The sequence below is a fragment of the Syngnathus typhle genome, linkage group LG4 (genome assembly GCF_033458585.1).
Source record: "Syngnathus typhle isolate RoL2023-S1 ecotype Sweden linkage group LG4, RoL_Styp_1.0, whole genome shotgun sequence".
In the NCBI taxonomy this organism is placed as follows: domain Eukaryota; kingdom Metazoa; phylum Chordata; class Actinopteri; order Syngnathiformes; family Syngnathidae; genus Syngnathus; species Syngnathus typhle.
In genome coordinates, this window is record NC_083741.1 from 9,806,898 (window position 1) to 9,828,105 (window position 21,208).

At 41.8% G+C, this 21,208-nt stretch overlaps 1 protein-coding gene across 1 annotated transcript; it reads left to right on the forward strand.

Annotated features, from left to right (window-relative positions):
• Window positions 1-618: 618 nt before the first annotated feature.
• LOC133152997 (mothers against decapentaplegic homolog 6-like) lies at window positions 619-17,018 on the forward strand. Its single transcript, XM_061277007.1, has 4 exons — window positions 619-1,959; window positions 2,616-2,669; window positions 3,903-3,962; window positions 16,098-17,018. The coding sequence occupies exons 1-4, from the start codon at window positions 1,314-1,316 to the stop codon at window positions 16,706-16,708; spliced, it is 1,371 nt and encodes a 456-aa protein (XP_061132991.1). The 5' UTR covers window positions 619-1,313; the 3' UTR covers window positions 16,709-17,018.
• The last annotated feature ends 4,190 nt before the right edge of the window (window positions 17,019-21,208 follow it).

A 21,208-nucleotide genomic window follows, 5' to 3' on the forward strand; every position in this document is an offset into this window, starting at 1 on the left:
AAACACCTACCACGCGCTTCTACAAAAAGAAAACTCCATCAATTTGCACAATTAGAAATTGCTTTGGGTCAGACTTGTCCTAGGCCCATAAAGTCAAATGTTTTTCTTAGAGGTTGTTCATTTGATTTTTTTATTACAAAAACGTTTGTACATTGTTACATAGTTTAAGATCTAATTATTCATATTTTTCACTTGCACAAGCCGAAACATGTCAAACAAAATGAACTTAGTACAACTATTCATATTTTTATTTGTTTGCAAAATTTGTCGTTTCACTACCTCTGGTCCAAGAAATTTTTGTTGTTGCTCTTGCACATTTGGAATGTCAATTGAGCAACAGCAGGCCGCTCTTGATAGCCCCCCCCCCCTTTTATTTTTATTATTATTATTTGTAGTAGCAGCAGCAGTAGTACTGTTGTTATTATCACTATTATGAAATATAAATATTAAATGTACATTATACTGTAATGGTACGTCGTAAGAATTCATGATTAATAATAAATATAACTGACAGATCTAAGGGCCCAAAATCTAATTTTGCTCGGGGCGATTTGGAGGTTGTCTTTTATTCTGAAAATGCATGCGGAATAAGACTCTCCTTCCAATAGTCGACCTGACGTCGCGTCATTCCAATGCCTGCGCATGTTTGAGTGCGCGTGTGAGTGTGTGCCTGTGGAGGACTTGCTTGCAGGGGGACTGGAGAGGAACGATTCCAACTCAGTTTCAAAGAACGGAAGCTATCATTGAAAAAGAGCTTCAGTGTGGTGCTTTATCTCCGGATTTTGTAGCGGGATTATAAAGGGATTTCTGTCGATTTGGGATCTAAATCGAAGTGGAAGTTTTCTTTTATGTGGATGCCGCAATTTCCAAAGGAGGAGGCAAACTCCTGGCAGGCTCTTGGATGTAATCCTGCACATGTTACTTTTTAGATGCTGTTGTGGTGCCGAAGAAAAGGAAACGCAGGAGGTGTGACACGAACGCCACACTGTCAGATGATAGTGCTCTTGGAACTATGGTTCGAGGACTGTGCGTGGGATGTGGAGTTGAATGAGTTGAGGTTCCATAGAGTTTCGACGCAAGATCTTCAACGTGTGCGGTGTGCGTGCTTCACGTGGAGCTGTGATGTCGAAGTGAACGCTTTCTCTCCCAAATGTTGCGTGTGAGCCCGGGGACGGCCACCCCTGGCTGCGCATGTTGGGCGCACTGTGCACCATCCGCACGTCCCGGGCGCCTAGTCTAAATAAACCCATGTGGGACCCTCCGAGAGCCGGACGAGACCGACGCGACGCATCCGGGACGGTCTAGGTTGTCGTATGTTCAGGTCGAGACGCTCCGGGCTTGTACGGCGACTGTGGAGAAGCCGTGCGCTCACCCAGAGCGATGGAAGCGGCCGAGCTGAAGGAGGATGCCCATGTGGCTCCGGGCTGCCCAGAAAAGAACAGGGGCCGGTGACACGCGCCGGGGAGGACCCCGCGGGCGAAGCCGGGGACAGAGAGGAAGGGGAGCAGGCTGACGACGATCCAGGACGCACAAGCTCTCGCAGTGAACAGGAGGCTGACGCGACGGTGATGTGTTGTTTGTTTGGGGAGTGGGATCGCAGACCTCGGGGCCCCCACTCAGGCCCCCCTAAAGACAACAGGGCCCCCTGCGAGTGTGACATCGTGAATATTGCCTACGCTTTTCTCAAAAGACTTCCGGAGCAAAGTCTGGACCTGTTACTGAAGGCTGTGGAGTCCAAAGGAGGGGTGCCAAGTGAGTGCGTCATGGTCCCCAGCACAGAGTTTCGGTTAGGGGCTCATCACGTCTCGCCTCAGTACCTCCTGGGTCGGATGTACCGATGGAGCGACCTGGCGCTCTCGTCCCCGCTCAAAGTTCTGCACCACTGCCAAAGTTTCCAAGGGGGGGACGGTGGAAAGGTGTGCTGCAACCCTTACCACTACAGTCGATTATGTGGGCCAGGTGAATAGCCAATGTCTGTCTGTCTGTCTGTCTGTCTGTCTGTCTGTCTGTCTGCCTGCCTGCCTGCCTGCCTGCCTGCCTGCCTGTCTGTCTGTCTGTCTGTCTGTCTGTCTGTCTGTCTGCATATACACAACAAATTGATGCCTTATTAGTTTTGAAATCAGAAGTCAACAATAATAGTTTGCTGAATTATTGGTCAAGCACTTTTATTCCTGCCAGACATTCAAACACAACTCTTACAGACTGTTTAAATTTGCTCCAGAAAACTTGCTTGCAACACGATCCGATTGAGGGCTGCTCTCAAGTTGCAACGAGGTTCTGACCCTCCTCCCCCCCTTCTGTCTCCTTCTGACAAGGAGGTCCTCTTGTTATTTAGGTGAAGGAGTGCCGATAATATACAGTTTGCATAGAGCTGGCGCCAGACTGACTCGCTGGGTATCTGACAGAGGACTCTGCAATTACTGCCTGTGCTCTGCTCTTAAAGGAGCAGCGCGCTTCATTTCACTGTGTAAATGTTGAAGGGAGAGAGCCTAATGCAAGACTTGTGCTGTTTGATATGGCAGGAATCATCATTTTAGTAACATACATGAGCAACACTGAAAGAAGTTATAAGAGATCATTTAAAACTTTCAAAGCGTTGCCGTGTTTTGTTCCAGAGTCACCTCCTCCTCCATACTCGGTGTCCCAATCGGATGAACACAAGCCACTGGGTGAGTTTGGCAGCAGACACACGACAAAGCAGTAAATGACAGGCATCGTCATCTTGCAGGCTGACACGTTTTCTTCTGTGGTTGACATCATGGCTTGGATGTAAAATTACATGTTGAAAAATAAAGTCTATCTAAAAATGAATCTGATGCTTAATCACATGTTTCCACTGGGTGTTTTGAAAGGATACCAAACTACAGTCTGGGTACTAACTACTGACCTGTGAAAGCAGTAGGCCATAGAAAACAGATGGATAGTTTAAGAAAAACAAACAACGTAATTTCTGGTTTGGTTAACTAAAAGATTCATATTAGTTCAAAGTTCAATAAAAATGGTTGGAATGAACACATGGAGATTCAAAAAGGCTGTCACCATCATAAATCATTTTTGGCAACAAAAGGAGTGTTTAAGGTTCCACTGTATTGTTTTGTTTACCAGAGAAATGTCACCAGCTAAGCCTCAATTTTACAAGGACTTTGGGGTCCAGAATTTGGGAATCCCCCCCAAAATTTAGATAGAAAGTCTTGGAAGGAGGAAAAAACTGAGCCATGCATAAGAGTGTATCGGGTAATTGCAGTAGGGGAGTACATAATAAGATACTAATGATACTAAGATGTTTATGGTTGGGAAGTAACATTGTTTTAGGTGAAAATGAATACGATATTATTGAAAATGAGAAGAAAACGAATAGACATCGTATTATTGCAGCAAAACCACGCTCACCCAACGATAGCAAAAGAACTAGACTGTGTGTAAATAAGAAATATTATTTGAAATAAAAATGACATTTTTGATCTCTGAAACAGAGAACGTCCATAAACTCTGACGTGTAATGTTACGTTCTTGAAATCATTGCACACGTTCATGACTTTAAAGTAATCCCAAAAGTCATTCTTGATTTCTATGTTTAAAATAGCCCATAATGCCCTTTTGCTTTACAGCTTGCTTCCTTGCGAAAGCTACAATGTCTCAAAGTCATAAAGATCAAACAGCCCTTAGCGATTGCTGTCTCTGTAGTAGTCGCGTGTTGTGTTCCAAATGTTTTAAGGTTAGTAGTAAAATTTATTTATGACAAAAAAGGAAATGGGGCCCATGACCAAACTGCGTTAGATAGAAAGTCATGTAGAATCGAACCATGTAAAATTAGGGCTTTGCTGTATTTGTTTAATTGATGGGAAAAGGGGAAACTTTCATCCAAGTGTGTAATATGCTTTCCTTTTTTCAACATTTTCCAGACTCTGTATTGTCTTACACTGAAACTCCGCCCTCTCCCATCAGACCGACCGACTATACAGGTATAGTCCATTGCAGTATTTTTTAATTGCAAATATTCGGGTTTTTCCCACTCCTATGGACAACCAAAAGTGCTAAAATTAAATAGAAGTATACACTATGAAATATTTAATGTCATTAATTAAATAAATGTTTCATTTATAAATTAAATACAGAATTGTACAAATCAAACAAAAAATGAATACAGCATTAAATAATTAATTAGATGTTCTATTAATTAAATGTTTCTTTTATTCATTAAATATGGAATTAAATGATTCATTGTGTTATTTAATTAATTAACAATTTCCAACAATAGGTAATTATAATGATTATTTCAATAAAATGTTCATGGTCCTGTGTTGCAGTGTTTTATGATTTTTAATTATTATTTAATGGTGTATTCATTTATTATCATTTAATTTAATATTTGATTAAGGCATGGAAAATTTAATTAAATAATGACATTTTAGTTAAACATTTTATGGTTTATTTATTGATCGATTTAATTTTGGCACTTTTGGTCCTCCGTCCATTCCTGTGGTACATGGCTGTGAAATTGTACTGGTGTATACCTCTCAAGCAAACCAAATTGTAGGAATGTAATTGTGCGTATTTGTGTGCGTATGTTGAAATGACCCCGCCACCCCTCTCTCAGAACATCTGCATAGATTGATAAGTTGCTGCGCTGTTGCAATGTCGTGCCTTCCTTCCCATTTTTGAAGGCTGTTAAGATAACCCCAAAGCCTGCAGCATAAAGCGTCTATTGTCAGTGAGGCATGGGGGACTTTGTTTGAGGTCTCTCACTGCCCTGATGCTGCAAAAGTAGCCTTCCACTCTCCCTTTCCCCATCTCTCTTTTCCTCTCCACCACAGCCAAATATTTCACTGGGATGAAGTTGCAATAAGATCTCCACGCATACACCCAATCCCCTTTGCCTCTCCAAGCGCCCATCCCCCTCTTTCTTCCCTCAAATCCCTTCATTCCTCTCGGCAATTGAGCAGTGGAAAGAGACTTGTATTTTGGGGGCGGGGGAGCCTGGCGGTTGTGATCTGGCTTAGGTGTAGAATTTGTGTGTGTATATGTGGAAAGGGGCAGTTTAGGGTTGCGCTTGGCCAGGAAACAGCCCCCTCTAGATGATGAAACTAGAGCTTTATTTGTTTAAGTGCTGGGGTCGGCCAGAGAGGTCCACGTAGTATTAAAAAAAAAAAAAAACGGCCGCAAACCCACTCGATCACGCCTGTCTGGACAACGTTGTGGAAGGTGCTGAAGGATGAACGGGCACCGAAGAAGCCCGTGCGGTGTCGTCGCGGCATCCCAGACATGTCCGATGTACAGCTGATGTACTCATCACTGTCTTGGCTTGTTGTCATGAGTGTTGGAGGCCGCCTGTTGCTGGGCTGTGAGAGATCCTCAAGTCATTGACAATTTGACACCCTCGCAGCCCACCCAACGCATAGCTCGTGGCTTTTATGGGATTTTAGACCAGATATGTCTAGTAGTGTCATAGTAAAGTACAAAAGTGGGATCTGCCAAATGTTCTACGTACATAGCAAGATTGCCTCGACTTTCTCAGCTCAACTACAAATCTAGTTCCTCCGAGGATCACAAATGACTCAGATGTATCTATTGCAATAACGATGACGCATTCAATACATGCCCAATGGAACTTTTATACCACAGCTTGCCTAAATTATTAATACAAATGATTACCCAAATCATTTTCTGGTTTGGGTTCTGGTTATTACGCAATGAGTTGTGGTGAAGCTTTTTGATCGAAATGATGTTTTCAATGGTAAACTATTGTAATTGTTGTTATGCATTAGGTACAGTCAAGAATCAATGGTATTAAGATTTGAATAGGTGTAAAAAGAAATGAGAACATTAAATCCTAATTTTTGCATTTGGAGTTAGTCAGGAATATCTGTGATGAGTTGATGTTCCAAATTAGGATTGGCCTTGTTGTAGGCCCGGACTCTATTATTCTCGTTAGACATGTTTTGAATTTTGAAGGTCGCTTTTAGTAAATCATCATCCCTCACTATGAGTACTTAAAGACTTTGTGCAAGTGTTTCGCAGCAATCAGGGTTTTATTTATTGATTGTTTGAACTATGTTAATGTTTAGATGTCTTACATCTACCGGAAGTGAAAGAATATAATCAATGCTTTGTCTGGCTCTTTAGGAAGTCTAAAAACGTCAACCTGCAGATTTCAAACTGATCCTAAAAATCATGATTCTTTTCTTCACTTTATTCCATACCATTTTATAACTTGGATTCTAAGGTGTTAACAAAGTCTGATCTGAATGACACAAACAAAAACAGAGTTTTTGACAAAAAGCTTGCGAGGGATTCCACTTGAGGTGGCCATTTGGATACTGTGAACTGATTGTGCTGGGCGACATGAAGCAGCGCTAAATTTCCTTACAGATATGCTCCGTGTCGCGTTTCTGCGAGAGCACGCATGTGTGTGGTCTCAGCTCCCCTGCCCCCCACACCGCACCCACCACACTGCGACTGCAGCCCAAAGCTGGAACTTTTATGCAGTACACACGAGAAACAAACAGATCTGCACATTGTTCCCATCTCAGACTTTGTTGAGATGCTCCAGTGGCAACACAGGTGGTTTGCTCACCGCAAGGTAAACATGTTGTCGAAGAAGAGGCCGGCTTATGAAACATTTAGTGTCTCCTATTTGCTTGAGGTTTAAAATTAAAAAGCACCATGCAGGGTGTGGTCCATACATAACTTTGACCTCGCCTCTTTTATCAATTGATCAGTTAATATTCTCTTTAAACTACAGCAAAAGGAAACTTCAGTAGATTTTGGTTCCTCATGTGATATTGTCAATTTTTAGCATTCAACTCTTAGTGTGTGAGTGTGTGCGTGTGTGTTTGTGACAGAGGAATTTCTGCCATGACTTGCTGATAAGATCGTTTCAGTGTGCTCAAATAGGGGTTCCATCAGGACAAACACAAATGCACTCACGCACATGACCACACGAGTTGAACGGAAGTTGGTTGTTGCCTTTCATCATTGAATGCATGCGTATAAATTAGTATAGTACGTATGGTTTAATTGATTTTAGTCATGTATGATTAGAGTGCAGAGTGGTTAACTCAGAGTGGCTGTCTTACAGCAAAAGATTCGAATTTGCCGACCTTGTGTAGAGTTTGCATGTTTTCCCTGTGCTTGCGTGGTTATATGATTGATAATAGTAATTTGTTAATAATATAATAACAGTGATATGTCATTCAGTAATATAGACTTAGTAATATGTTTGGATTAGGTGAAAGTAAACTTTAGCAACGGATGGATTTTTTTTTCTGAAATGTTAGAGCTATTAATTACAACGCATGGTAAAATCTGTATTGTGCAAGCTTTTAAAGGTCAAAAATAAAAACCAAAAATATAAATATAAAAAATATAATATAAAATTAAAGATCTAAAAAAACTGTTGGTATAGAAAAAAAGTAAATACATTTAATGAACATAAATCATATATATCCGCATAAATCAGCAGAAAAAATACATTCAGGCACACAAAGCCATGTCTGATTAAAATCTGCTGTTGACCAGTGTAACTATAATAAAAATTAAATGTAATCGGCAACAGGGGCAAGGGTAGACGTGGGGTGGAGGTAGCTAGGGTCCGACTGAGCCAGAAATAGACCGGCCGTTCGGGAAACTCCCAGAATTTAGGGTTAGGGTTAAACCTGACTCTCGGAGCAAAACAAAACTTATAACCTGGTACACTCGCTATATTCGCCAAGTGAGCCTTGCTCTGCTTCCCTTGTGAATCGGGCCAATCAAATGATAAAAATGTACAAATGAACACAAAAACAAATGCTGAAGGCATCTAAATGAAATGAGCGTATTTTCCCGAACAACAATAAATGACAGGTTGCTTTTGTATCGTCGGCACAGAGACAAGTCCCGCTATCCATGTGCTGTCCCAACCAAAACACAAGGAATAACAAAGTCAAAGTTTGCTTTATTGTCAATTTCTTCACATGCCAAGACACACAAAAAATTTTTGTTCCCACTATCCCACGGTGACAAGATAGTACACAATATAGTACATACAAGTAAACAACACAAAAAGCCACAAACAATGAATAAATAAGAGTGATGAATAAATAATAAATAAACAAATAACATAATAAGGCGCTACAAATAAGGGGGCTGGTGGAGCGAACCCTCTGCCACCGCCCATCATATTTTTTTTTTGTAAGTTGAGCAAGGTATCAGCCAAACAATCATGTCTCTAAGCCCTGTCTGCACTCACTGCAGCATTAACCCCATGAATTGGCTCTTTGACTGATGGGGCACAGCCCAGGAATGTTGGGAAGGTGAGGGGGAGTAGGGTCTCGGTGCAAAAGAGGCGGGAGAGGGGGCCGGTGGGGTCTGAATGACTCTGGAGAGTGACATCTGATACATGTTTGAACATATCACCGCTAATAGTTAAGACACACAGAGAGGAGCCGACATTCTCGGAAGTTTGGGAGACAGTTTCTAGAGAGCGTTGTCAAAGTGGTCTTGCGGGATAAAAATGTTCCACGTTCGTCGACGCTGTACGACAAGCATCGGTCAACGTTCTGTTGGGGCTCTGTTCTTCTCAAGTCCACGTCAGACAATGAATATTAAATTAGATTCCAGAGCAGAATCCAGGAAGAATCAATTCCCGAGATATTATTAGGCTCAATGTAAAAATAGTGCAAACATTAGACATCCAAAGTGTGCTGTGACCAGTATGTCTGCCCAAGTCCGGACGGGTTGTCTTAGTGGCCTGTTTGCTGGCACGCTCACGATCCGAACTCTCATGCCTGACTGAGACCCATTAGGCTATGGAATTCTACATCAAGGGTTGGCCCATTAACCGTTTGCCATTTCCTCAAATATTTTCCATCGCGGCCCGTTTTCACCACAAGCCTCTAAACACACCGAGTCACGCATTGGTAGGCTATCTGTTTTCCTCCAGTTTTACTACTTGCTCATCAGCGTTTTTGTCAGCTTTATGTTTTCTCTTGGCTTTCGTGTTTACTGAACACACGTATGTAATTCGATTGAGTTTTGGCTCTCCTGTCATTCTCTGTGTCTTTCCAATGCGCTGCCTTAGTCTATGTTGTCAGATCTTCATGGTTTAAAATAAGGTTTAAATTACAGGACTGGCTGTGGCTTTCCTTTGTTCCCTTAGAGTTTCTGCCAACTCGCAATTTGGCTTTTAATGGAATCCTGCCATGCCGCCGAACTTAAAGATTCTTTGCAGATGTTGAAAGGCTCTGACTTGATGAAATGTAGGACAGCGTAGCCTGCGCTGTGACTGTCAATGCAATGCCGAATGACTCAAAATGTGTTTATCTTGGAAAAGCAACACTCGCCTTGTTTTCACAAGCTGCGGTGGCGTTTTGTGAGTCAGCAATATTTACGTTTTCATCAAACACTCACCTTGTTTTCACAAGCTGCGGTGGCTTTTTGTGCGAGTCAGCAATATTTACGCTTTCATCACGGAGTCATCTCACAGGCCACAGAAGAGACACGATCTTGAGTACGTTGAATCTAATATCCCGAATTTGGATTTGGGATTGCAACATGCTTTCGTTTTGATATGAATATCATTGCATCAGAAAGGCCCAAAGCTTTTAAAAAGTGATTTCACTTATCATGCAAAGCTCACACAATTTACTGTGCAAACATTATATTCTGCTGCTGGAATTTCATACTTTGATAATACCCCCTAATTAACCATTCGTCGGAATTTCTACCTCATAGTGGAACAAGTGGATGTGTTCCATGACTAATTTGTGTAATTACGTTCTGAAGAGTGAAGGCCATATAGTTGGCCCACGTGAGACCCAATGAGACACTTGTCAACTTGACCTCCACGACTGGCTGAGCGGGGGAGGAAGTGTCAAGGAAGAGGGCTTGTCCAGGAATGTGTTGGAAGGGCGCATGTCAACTATAAGACCCCCGCCCCCCCACTTTTACTCTTTAACTTGCTGCCTGAACGTATTCCCATTCGAATAAAAAAATGATTACACAAGTTTATTCATCATCAGATTTATGTCTCTATATGAATTTATGGTTACAAGGCTACATAAGAGAATTTTCCTCAGACATGCAACCACATGCAGGATTTTTAAGTGCTGTATACCACATGAACTGGGACTGCGCTAACTCTGTTTGTTACGGAAAATCCAACAAGATTAACCGAGAGCTTGATTGATATGATCAGATCATACAGTTTACCGCAACATTCATTATAACACCGCTGAATTTGTGTCAGTCATTATGTTAATGCTTTTCAATATGATGATCTGATTCAATCCTTTGTTAACTTTTAATCAAAGGGACTCAAAGTGTCTGGATCTGGACTATGCATCTGGCGAAGTGACAATTTGGTGCCAGAAAGTTTATTGAAACCTTAGGCCTGCTCAGACCATATCTACATAACTCCAGCACAGGCTAGATAGCTGGTCAAACAACATATTTTAGGCATCAAACCCTTTGAGCCATTTTTTGTTTTGAAATCCTCACATTGGGTAATCAAATGATTGAGGACGGTGTCCATTTCACAACCCAGATGTACTTCTACCATGTGGAGACTATCGTGCGACTAGTGTGTCGCATTTAAAAAGAATCAAAGGAGTTACTTTTATTGGCCATGCCTGAAGTCGACTGTGACCACTCCCACAGCGGCGCGACCCTCCCTCTTGCAGATATACCGCTCCCTGCTCTTTGGTGAAGTAACCACCATCGGGTCTAATGCATCTCCACGCAGAGATACACCACACAGAATTTACGCTGTTCACAAAAATAGAGCCTACTCGGAATTGCTGGAAAGGTTGAGGCCTCCATGCTGCACTAAGCACAACACGTATCCTAGGGCCCATCTTGGATGGCAGAGCTGAGACTCTCAAAAGCGCAAAAAGTCCAAATGGCCATGCACATACATACACGCACAAGCTCCCAAAGTGAACATGTTACTATAATCGCGGTGATCACCTCTCCCACCAATTATTATGTATACATAATAGAAATTATCCAAGATAATCCACAAAGCCAATGGTACATTTGCCCATGCAGGACGAATGTGCCAATGATGAGTGATAAGCAACTTTCTGACACAAAACAAATAAAAAGAGTGGTTTGAAATAAGTCAGGAAAATTGCTGTAATTGTCATGCAATGTGTAATGTACCATGACAACTTTTTCAAAGTACTTGAATGAATTCCCTGTAAAGGCTCAGTAACTCGGTCCAGCATACATATTGTGCCAAGGCAAAGCTTATTGGTGGATGATACAATGTTTGGACATCCAGTCAAGCAGGATGAATGACGTATGTCATACCTGAAGAATTCCCTGGCCCGACACGGAGAAATGCAGGAAACTGGTCACTTTCTCTTTTCCTCTGGAAGAATTCTTCTGGAGTCACACATCTGTGGAATTCTACTGGCATTCTCAGATTCTAAGAATTTGGGAAGCTGTGGAAAAATGGAATATTAATATTGTTAAACTAGAAGCATGGGATTTTCCACACTGCAGCATCGAAACATAGGGAGCAGTGTGCGTGTTTGTGAGCAACAGCCTCATTGTGGTGGACTGTGAAGGCAATGTCTGGCGATAACAGTCCTCTGATGGCAGAGATAGTCAAGACGCCAGCCGGATTTGTGGCGTGCTAGATTCAAAGTCGCTACTTGATTTTTGTTGTCCCAAACACAGAAAGTAGCATTCGTTGCCAGGATTGCTCTTCTCTGAATTTCCTGTTGATCACTGATTTTCAGGGAATTCAAGGCTTCTGAAAGAAAACATGCTGACAGTAGTCAGTAGTTGAGACCTTTTTTCCCCTGTGCCCCCACCCCCACCCAGTTCTTTCAACACAGTGGAAGAGTCTAATAACTGGAGGGGAATCTAATCCTTGGCAGTGGATGAAAGACAAGGGTCTCCCTCACTCCCTCTTTTTCTCACAGTCTTTCTCTCTTCATTTTTTCCATGGATGCTAGTTATGCTTGGCAGGTTCTCTCTCTCTTTCAGTTTCCAGTTCCCTTTTTCACGGAGTTTTTTTTTTCACCCTTTGACTTCGCCAGTTTCTCCTTGCTGTATTCCTGCTCCCCTGCAGGTTGAGGTTGGCAACAGGAAGCCTCTCTTGCTGTGACCTGGAAATGTGTGAATTAAAAGGAGACAGTAATTCAGTTTTCATATCCATGTAGTGTAACATTCATTGTCTTGCCTGGAAAGAAAAATCTCAATAAGTCACTCACCCTAAAATGACAGTTTGTAGCTATGGGGTAGGACAGGGCACATACTGTATATGAGGTCTGCGGCCATATTTAAGTCAGATTTATTCATGGAGACCATTTACGTTGTCTGCTGCGACACTGATGTTCTGGTCACTCGCAGATTGCTGTGATCCTGTTCCCCACAGAGTTGTCTCCATGTGAGATGTGAGCACGCCAAATTATAGGAAATGAGAAGACCCTCTTTGATTGGCAGTGATGTAGTTGGCTGTGTTTACACGCACAGTAGCGCAAACAGCCCAAAAAAATGTGCCGGCTTGCGAATGGCTGCGAAATTACCAACATTTGTTCGAACGAGGCAGAATACACCCTGGACTGGTCGCTAGCAAGTCACAAGAGTTAAAAACCTCATGTTATCTTTACAGGCGCTCACTTTTTCTCACACTTGAGGATCTATTTGCAAGTAGAAGCAAGCCAGCCACACCAGAGCCAGTCCTGCCAGCATTGCCAAAGAGGAAATCACATACCAGCATGCACACACACACACACACTGTTAGGCATACACTTGCTGGTGAGATGACAACTGGCAGCCCTTGAACCCTCTCAAGCAGCAAAGTTCAGGCTCCAGTAATGAAAACCAGACCTGCTGGTTCCCTTGCATGGACAGGGCCAGACCCCCAAAAGCTTTTCAAGACAAGAATTAAAATTCTTCAAAGCTATTTTGATCAAGTAGCTCACAGACATGTTCTAAAAACACCTCAAACTGTTAAATTGTGAAATGAAATGTTCATTTAAGTTGCATGAAAAGCAGGAATAATATCCTGATTGCGTGTGGTGGTAAAACCGATTTTGTTATCTCCAAATCGAAAGATCGTTATCTGTAGCTTGATATTGTCTTTCTTTATACTGTCTGGCCTGACATGAAAACATTCTGTAAATACTGCCGCTATAACAAAATGATCATGTAGAATGCAGTGACCATGTAACACATTCCGCAGGTATGTGACAAGCTCCAGGTCGAGAGAAGAAGCTAAAAAAAAAAAGTATGTTAAAACACTCCTGTACGAAGGAGAATGTTTTACAGTGAGATTGGCACTAAGAGACAGTGCTTTTGAAATGAAACAACAAAGGTTACTTATCTAATTGGTAAACAGGGCTGTTAAAGGTTGGCTGGCTTAAATGCTTGCAGGACGCAGTAATTGCAGCCAGCCCTCCCTCGCATCCACAAAATGCGTATAGGCACGCACAATCTCCCAGGCACACACTTAGTCGCCCCAAACATAAACACACTGATAACCTCCCATTTTAACCCGTCTTTAAAAAATTCCATTGAAGAACTCGGTTTCCTCCAAGCTCCTCCCTGCTGCTTCGCTCTCACACTGGCACATTATACCTTGAGTTGGATAGGAGCCAAGCTGAGCCCGATGACACTAAGAACCGTCCGTGCCAGAAACATTCAACATGACATACCATGCCACGCATTCCTGATTGATCTTGTCTATGTTTTTCTTCTGACGTCACAGAATAAGTGGCGCCATTGGTATTATTTTAAATATAATTGCGCCTTTGTGTTCTGGTTCCAAGCCCCATTTGTGCTTTATTCCACAATGACATATTTGTAAGGTTTTATCGACATAAATACTTGTCATAAGACAAGAGACAAGAATAAGACATTAACTAGATCAGTCTTGTAAAGTGATGAGGGCAAAGAACCCCTGCCCCCGCCCCTTTAGGAAACAACTAGTAAATGAATTATTGAGAGTGCAAAACTTAAGCGTACTTCACAATATACTACACTACAACTTTTTAAATGGCTTTTAACTTTAGATTACTGAAAGTCAAGACTCTTTATTGAAACACTAGGATGGTGAGTTAGATAAGGTGCACTCTCTGAGAAGTGGTGCCTCATTACACGTTGAACTGATTTCTTCACTTATTTGCTGCCGTTTTTTTGTAGAGCTCGACTACAGGCGACCGAAAAGTGTTGTTTTCAACGACGTTTAGAAAAACAGCTGATGTCATACGCATGCCAGGCCAGTAGGTGGCACTGTCGCTTTGTCAGGAAACACCACGCATTCACACCCACTACTTGTCTGAGTTTTTTATCCAAAACCATTTCTGAAATTCCTTTTGTCTCCATGTGTGGCTTTGAATTTACGTAATGTCCCTTGGGTTTACGCCATAGTGGAGCATTGCTATCTAGCATGTGGTCCGACATTTGCTGTTTTGGCTAGGACCAACTCCCACTTGCCTACACACAACCAATGTTCACTCTCACAAATGACCATGTCACGTGTTCAGACTAAAATGTTTTTGGTGACTCATTGACATGAAAAAAATTAGGGCCTAAATGGCATTTGTATCTTTTAGATCAGGGATTGTCGATTGGTGGTCCATGCCTCTCTCGTGGTCCCTGGAGGTATTGCAGGTTGTCCGGGAAATTGGAAATGGAAAATAATTGTACCATTTTTAAAAATGAAATTGATTTATTATTTAGACTTGGTTTATTTTCCAGCCAATTTTGTGAATCATTTATACCCAATACATCATACACAGGGCTAATGATAAGTTTCATAGCTTTCTGTAGGGATATTTTATAGGGTTGAAAAGGTATGGGTGCATGCATGTTCCAAGCAATAAAAAGTATTTTTGAGGCTAACAGCACAATGATAAAACCAAGTCTTATTCTAGAGAATGCACGACTTGGACAAAAAAATAGACTTGATTTGACCTAACATAACCTGTAGCTCGCCAAAAAGCTTCTGGTTCTGCAGAGTTCTTCCCTGTGTTCTTCATGTCGATTTGTTAAGGCATTTGAACTGAAATCTGCGGCCTTCCTCCTGGTGTACTGTGGGGAAAAATGCTCGCGGGCTCATAAAGTCGAGCTGTGTTTCCGCATACATGTTTGTGTTGCCTTATTACAGGTGCGTGCACGTGTATGTGCTTGTGTGTATGTGTGCGTGTGTGATTGGAGTGTTGTAAAACCTCCAGACCGCAGGAGTTGCCAGCCTGGAATTCACTAATGATACACGTGGGGCTCAAATGAGACGTGCAATTTTGTGTGCATGTGCTTGTGTGTATGTGAGAGTGTGTATGCGTGCGTGGTAATAGTTTGTTTGAACCACTAAGGCCAATTTTCGCGTGCATGTGCGACGTGCTATCTCATCATGTAGTGTGCGCTTGTGTTTTGCACAGACAAGCAGACTTTTATCTCTTCCTACATCGCCCTCCTCTTCCCTGCCAAATAAATACGCCCCCCCCCCCCAATTAAAATGGCCGCTGCATACACAGCACACCTAATCTTGATATGTTTCACCCAAATGCTTGTTAATTCAAAAAGGGGCTAGTTTTCTGATGGTAGAAAGCGGGGTGCGCCTGTGGAATATGACAGGAATGGGGCCATGGACACATGGGTCTTTAAATCCTCTGTGTCAGTGGAGTCTCTGGAGAAAAATAATGGCATCACTCTGCGAGGGAGTTAATGTGAGCTGATAGCATGAGGGCTTGGGGGTGGAGGGGGTCAAGGGTTCACCGCCTTGCACAAGGTTGACAGAGAGCTGAATGCTTCCCACCCCTCTCGTCTTTGCCGCCCTGCACCTTCACTCCAATGCAGGATGTTAAGGAGTGATGAGAAGGGGGCATGTCGGAGGATTTCCCTGGAGGAAGCCAACTATCGTAAATACAGTATAGTCTTCTGATAGCTCTGACTTGTTAATCGTCGAAGTTCAGACCAATGAAATGATCGCCAAATATTACCATTCATGGTGCCACTGTTTGATTGCTCAGACCCTCCAATCAAGTGTCTTGAATTCTCACCCCGCCGCTACAAATTATTTCGAACATTTTTGAAAAAAAATTGTGTCTGTATTGACAGTTGTAAACCACACATACAGATTACTCCTCTTCTTTTCTCATCTTCAGTAACCGGTAGCTCCCTGGGCTCGTCAACCACCAGCGGACATCGTTCTCACTGGTGCAGTGTTGCCTACTGGGAACAGCGCACACGTGTGGGCCGCCTTTACCCAGCTTACGAAGCCTCGCTCAGCATCTTCTATGACCTACCTCAGGGCACGGGGCTCTGCCTCAGCCAACTCCACACCAATCACAGTCGTCACGACAACCGAGGCACATCTGGACTTCCGGCGTACCCCGGCCACGGAGGGAACAGCAGCAGCGTCCAACAGATCCGCAGTAAAATTGGCCATGGCATCGTGCTGAGCCGTGAGCCGGATGGCGTGTGGGTGTACAACCGCAGCCAGCACCCAGTGTTCGTCCACTCGCCCACTCTGGACCTTAGCGCTCGAGGATTGAGCGTGAAGAGGCTGATGCCGGGCTTCTCCCTCAAGATGTTTGACTATGAGAGCTCCGACTGGATGGCCGAGCGTGGCGTGAAGCCTGAAAGCCAGGAGGGGCCCTGGGACCCCCACAGTGTTCGTATTAGTTTTGCTAAAGGATGGGGCCCCTGCTACTCCAGACAGTTCATCACTTCCTGTCCGTGCTGGCTCGAGGTGTTACTTAACACTCACAGATAGCACCCACCCTGGATCACAGTTATAATCCACCAAGATTTAATATAAAGCTTATTATATATTGTATAAAATCTATTATCATGTAAATACTTCATTTTGTCATTTTACAATGCAACTATTTATGTATAGTGTCACGTGTGTATGGACAAAACAAAAAGGAACAAGATTATGCACTTTTCAGTCTTCATATATGCATTACAGAGTTTCTCAGTGTCATTTTGCAAATATAAAGATACTCAGTTTATGTTGTCATGATTTCACTATTTCAAAGTACGCCTTACACGTGTCAATAAAACATTTGTATTAAATTAAATACTCAGCAGTTTCCAGTGCTTGCCATTAAAGTTTATGTACTAATACAAATCTTTCAATAATAATTTGATATGGTCGCAAAGTACCAAATGGCACTGAAATAACTTGTACATTTGTATATAATGATACCTGTCACTACTGGCCGATCGAAAAAGTGTCCAAAGAAACGTGAGTGGGAATTTGAAAAGAGCCAGAAAGGAAACATTTGTGTGGGCTGACAATGTGAGAAACTTAAGCTTTGGAATGAAAACCCAGATCCATTTTCCAGCAGAAACATCAACATTTTATGTGAAAACCTTCAAATTACACATACATCAAGTCATAATTAAGCAAAGTCAAAGTCTGCTTTATTGTCAATTTCTTCACATGCCAAGACACACAAAGAAATCGAAATTACGTGCCCACTATCCCACGGTGATGATGCAATTCCAGTGTAACACACAGAGAGGGTAAATCAAATTTGGGCCTAAATAAAAATTTTGAAATAATCTTAAAGATAAATGCAAATGCATTGAACTTAAAAAGTAAATACAACAGAACTGTGCTGGGCCAGTGAGTCATTTGTGGGCCACTAGAGGGAGCCCCTAAACACTGCCCCTTATATATATATATATATATATATATATAGAGAGAGAGAGAGAGAGAGAGAGAGAGAGAGAGAGAGAGAGAGAGAGCGAGAGAGAGAGAGAGAGAGAGAGAGAGAGAGAGAGAGAGAGAGAGAGAGGCTGAGAGCGGCTGCCTATCAAGACAACATGGCTGGACTGACCTCAGTAACAAAACAACATTGATTTTTGTTTTTCACTGAATCACTGATCAGCCACAATGTGCAGGTCCTATGGTTGTTTGATGCTTTAAAAGTCCACTTCTGCATATGACAACTCTTACCCGTCCCTACTAACACTGTCACAACGTCAACACATCACACTATACCTACTGCTGAGAACCTTTTTAAAAATCATTACATCTGTATGAATCATAATCAGGCCAACCTAGTACGTTCATGGCATCAAATAGAAGCAGCAGAAATGGAAAGGAGAAAAAAAAAAAGGCGTCAGAGTGCCCGTGTTAAAAAAAGAAATCACATAACTGAGTGATTACACAAGAAACCGCAGAAGGCCACTTGGGCTTAGATTGATTTTGGTGGGTGAAAATTTGGCTGTTGCGTCTCCTAACAATACAATTATTTACAGCACATAAAAAGGAAGAAATAAAAGAGCAAGCAAAACCAATGGAAAGCTCTAATAATGAGACTTTCTGGATTCACTCAACAGGCTTCTTGCTCCAACCTGTGATTAAGTTTTAGTCAAAGCGTTAGGAAGGTCCCACAAATTAGTCACAGCTCTTCGTCTGAAAAATAGACTCACAATACACTACGCTTAAACTCTCGACTTTAGAAACTACTTCATGGGGGTGATTTGAAAATCCCGTTTATATATGACATCTTACAGTATATTATTGTAATAATAGCTTTTATAAACGCCCACAATAACCAAATATAAGCCTTCTTCCAAAACATTCCTAAGCATATTTCAGGCAAGTGTCTTCTCAAGGGTTACAATTAGTGGTTAGAATACAATAGAAGGATTCAGGGAAGTGTACAAAGCATTCCGTGTTTCACCTACATCTCTTTTTTTGACTTTTATTTTGCCTCACCCCTTTAATATACAATGTCTTTTTTCTTCTTTGCCACCACAGGTCATGCCTTCAATATTGTCCTTCATTGGTGTCATGGAAAATATAAATCACCATAACATGGTGGTCTTTCTGCACTCTGTCAGAGGATGAAAACAGGCTGAGCCCATCAGTACATCGTACGTGCGATTCAGCTTGGCAAGAACTCGTTTTTTTTTTTCCTGTCCACACTACGATGTTGTTGTCACTCTAGTAATGAATGCAAGATGGGCAATGAGAGGCATTTTGTTTTTGCTGGCCAGCAAGATTCATACTGGGTATTTACAAGTTTGCAATACGTTTAATACATTGCCATTTTGAATATCATTCCTAAAGTGTATGACTGTGTTGTGGTTTTGGTGATGCCCTGATGTGGTGGGGAAAAAATGCATTGGCTAAACACCACATGACATTTTAAATTGTTATTATTATTGAGTGCACATTTAGCAAAAGGGTTTAGAGAGCCTCCGATTACATCACATAAGAGTCAAAATTTAAGCACATTGTTTTTCAAAATTCACAAAAAGAACTGAATCTCTTGACAACTAATTAAAATTAAAAGTTGAGCAGCACAAATGTTCTAATCATATTACAAAAACTGAAAAATAAAAAGGGAGTACTGACTTAAAATAACTTACAGGAGTGTCAAACTCATTTTTGTCACGGGCCACATTATAGTCACAGTTTTATTCCGAGGGCCATGGTAAATGTCAACCCAACTAAATATACGAATGCCTCAGTATAGGCTACACAACAAATTAATGAGTAGCTAGTTTGGAAATAAGAGACCAGTAAAACTGTTCAAATATTTTAAAAAGATGAATGGTAACAAAATATCTGTATTTTTAAAAAGTGAAGACAATTTAGTATTGACACAGGAAGTTGATGCATAATTTGTCTTTCCGGGCCACATAAATTGATGTGGCGTGCCGTGATTTTGATTCCTGTGAGTTAAATGTTGCCGCTTCTTTTCAGTCTTTTGTATCGACTTTGACACCAATAGACATTTTCTGAAGAATCTGCTACAAGGACAACTTTTCTCTGAGCTCATTAACAATCTGAGATTTGTACGAACTTCACTCGGGATGACATTTAAATTTCAAAAAGAGTGAGACACTTGATCCATTTTCAAAGCGTATGACATCAGTGTGAGCTTTATAAGTGCAATTAAAAGCATGAAATCACCCTAGAAGAATAAAAAAAGAACATGATTGCGATCTTTGTGGTTTCAATTGTAAAAAAAATGGTTCCGCACCTCCACTAACCATCAAAGGCTGCCACATTAAAAGTGCATGCACACCCTTCCGATGAGTGGCCGAGGTACTGTTTATTTTCCAGCCTGTCTTTGTTTTGTAATTTTAAGAACTACGTCTGTCAGCTATAGTGTAATTATATGGAGACAGAGACACAGGAAGGGGGGTGTTGCTCGAGACAGCCTTCTTCTCTTTCAGCCATGACCGACCAGTATACTGCCTGTAGCTACTGGCCTTTTGAAGAACAGACAAAACACTCCTCAAGTCCCTTTTTAACCCCTTTGGATGGTTTAAAAATCCTCTACCTGCGCTTTTCAGAGCGGTCCAACAATGAAGGCACATAGGATTAGCTCTGCCATGTGTCGAAGAATACTTGGACCTTACACGGCATGACGAATCCAATATTCGCTGGATAAGAACCAATTTTGAATGGACACAGAATGGAAAAATGTACGAGCGTAATTAAAAGCTAAATTACATGAACAAATAAGAAAAATGCAGACACTGATGTATAGCTCCAGCGCTTAGTGTACTTTTTTGAGGACGTACAGCGTCAGCAACAAATTACAATCATTTGTGAAATATAAAGAAAGAAAATGTGGTTTCATTAGATCACAAAGTACATTTGAACATTGCGAAATTACAGGGGTGAGCTATTTCCCTGAATGTCAAGACAACACCGGACCACAACATAAATCCACTCCCCTGTATCCGCACTAATCATATTTGCTGTTGCCAAAGACAATTTTGGACCACAATTTGTGTTTTTCTTCAAACCAGAATGATAAAAGCTGATGTGCATACTTTAAGAGAAATTGGCAAGACTTTAATGGAAACAAACAAATGTAATTTATCTTATAATCAACTCAAACCATGAAATCAAGTACAAAACCCAATCTCGGTTTGGTTTTCAATTTGTTATTGTTGACAGATAAAAGGTTGCCTTCGCAGACTTGCATTCAACAGGACATACAACGAAAGGGCGACAGATTTTTCTTCTTGGGAAGTTTAAATGTTTTCCATATTGTGGGACTCTAAATGGATGCAGGAAATGCTGTCACTCCGCTGTGCTTTCCAAACTTCCAGAATGAGGTTTTGGCTGCAGCAGATGCCAGTGCAATAAATTCCATCGCAGCACCGACCCAGCTCAGGTTTCCGACTGTTGGTAGAGAGACTTGAGCAGTCTCCACCCACACTTGGTTCTACAGATGAAATGAGCTGATTTGGATTCTCTCTGGGTCATTTTGAGAATAACCTGTGCATGTTG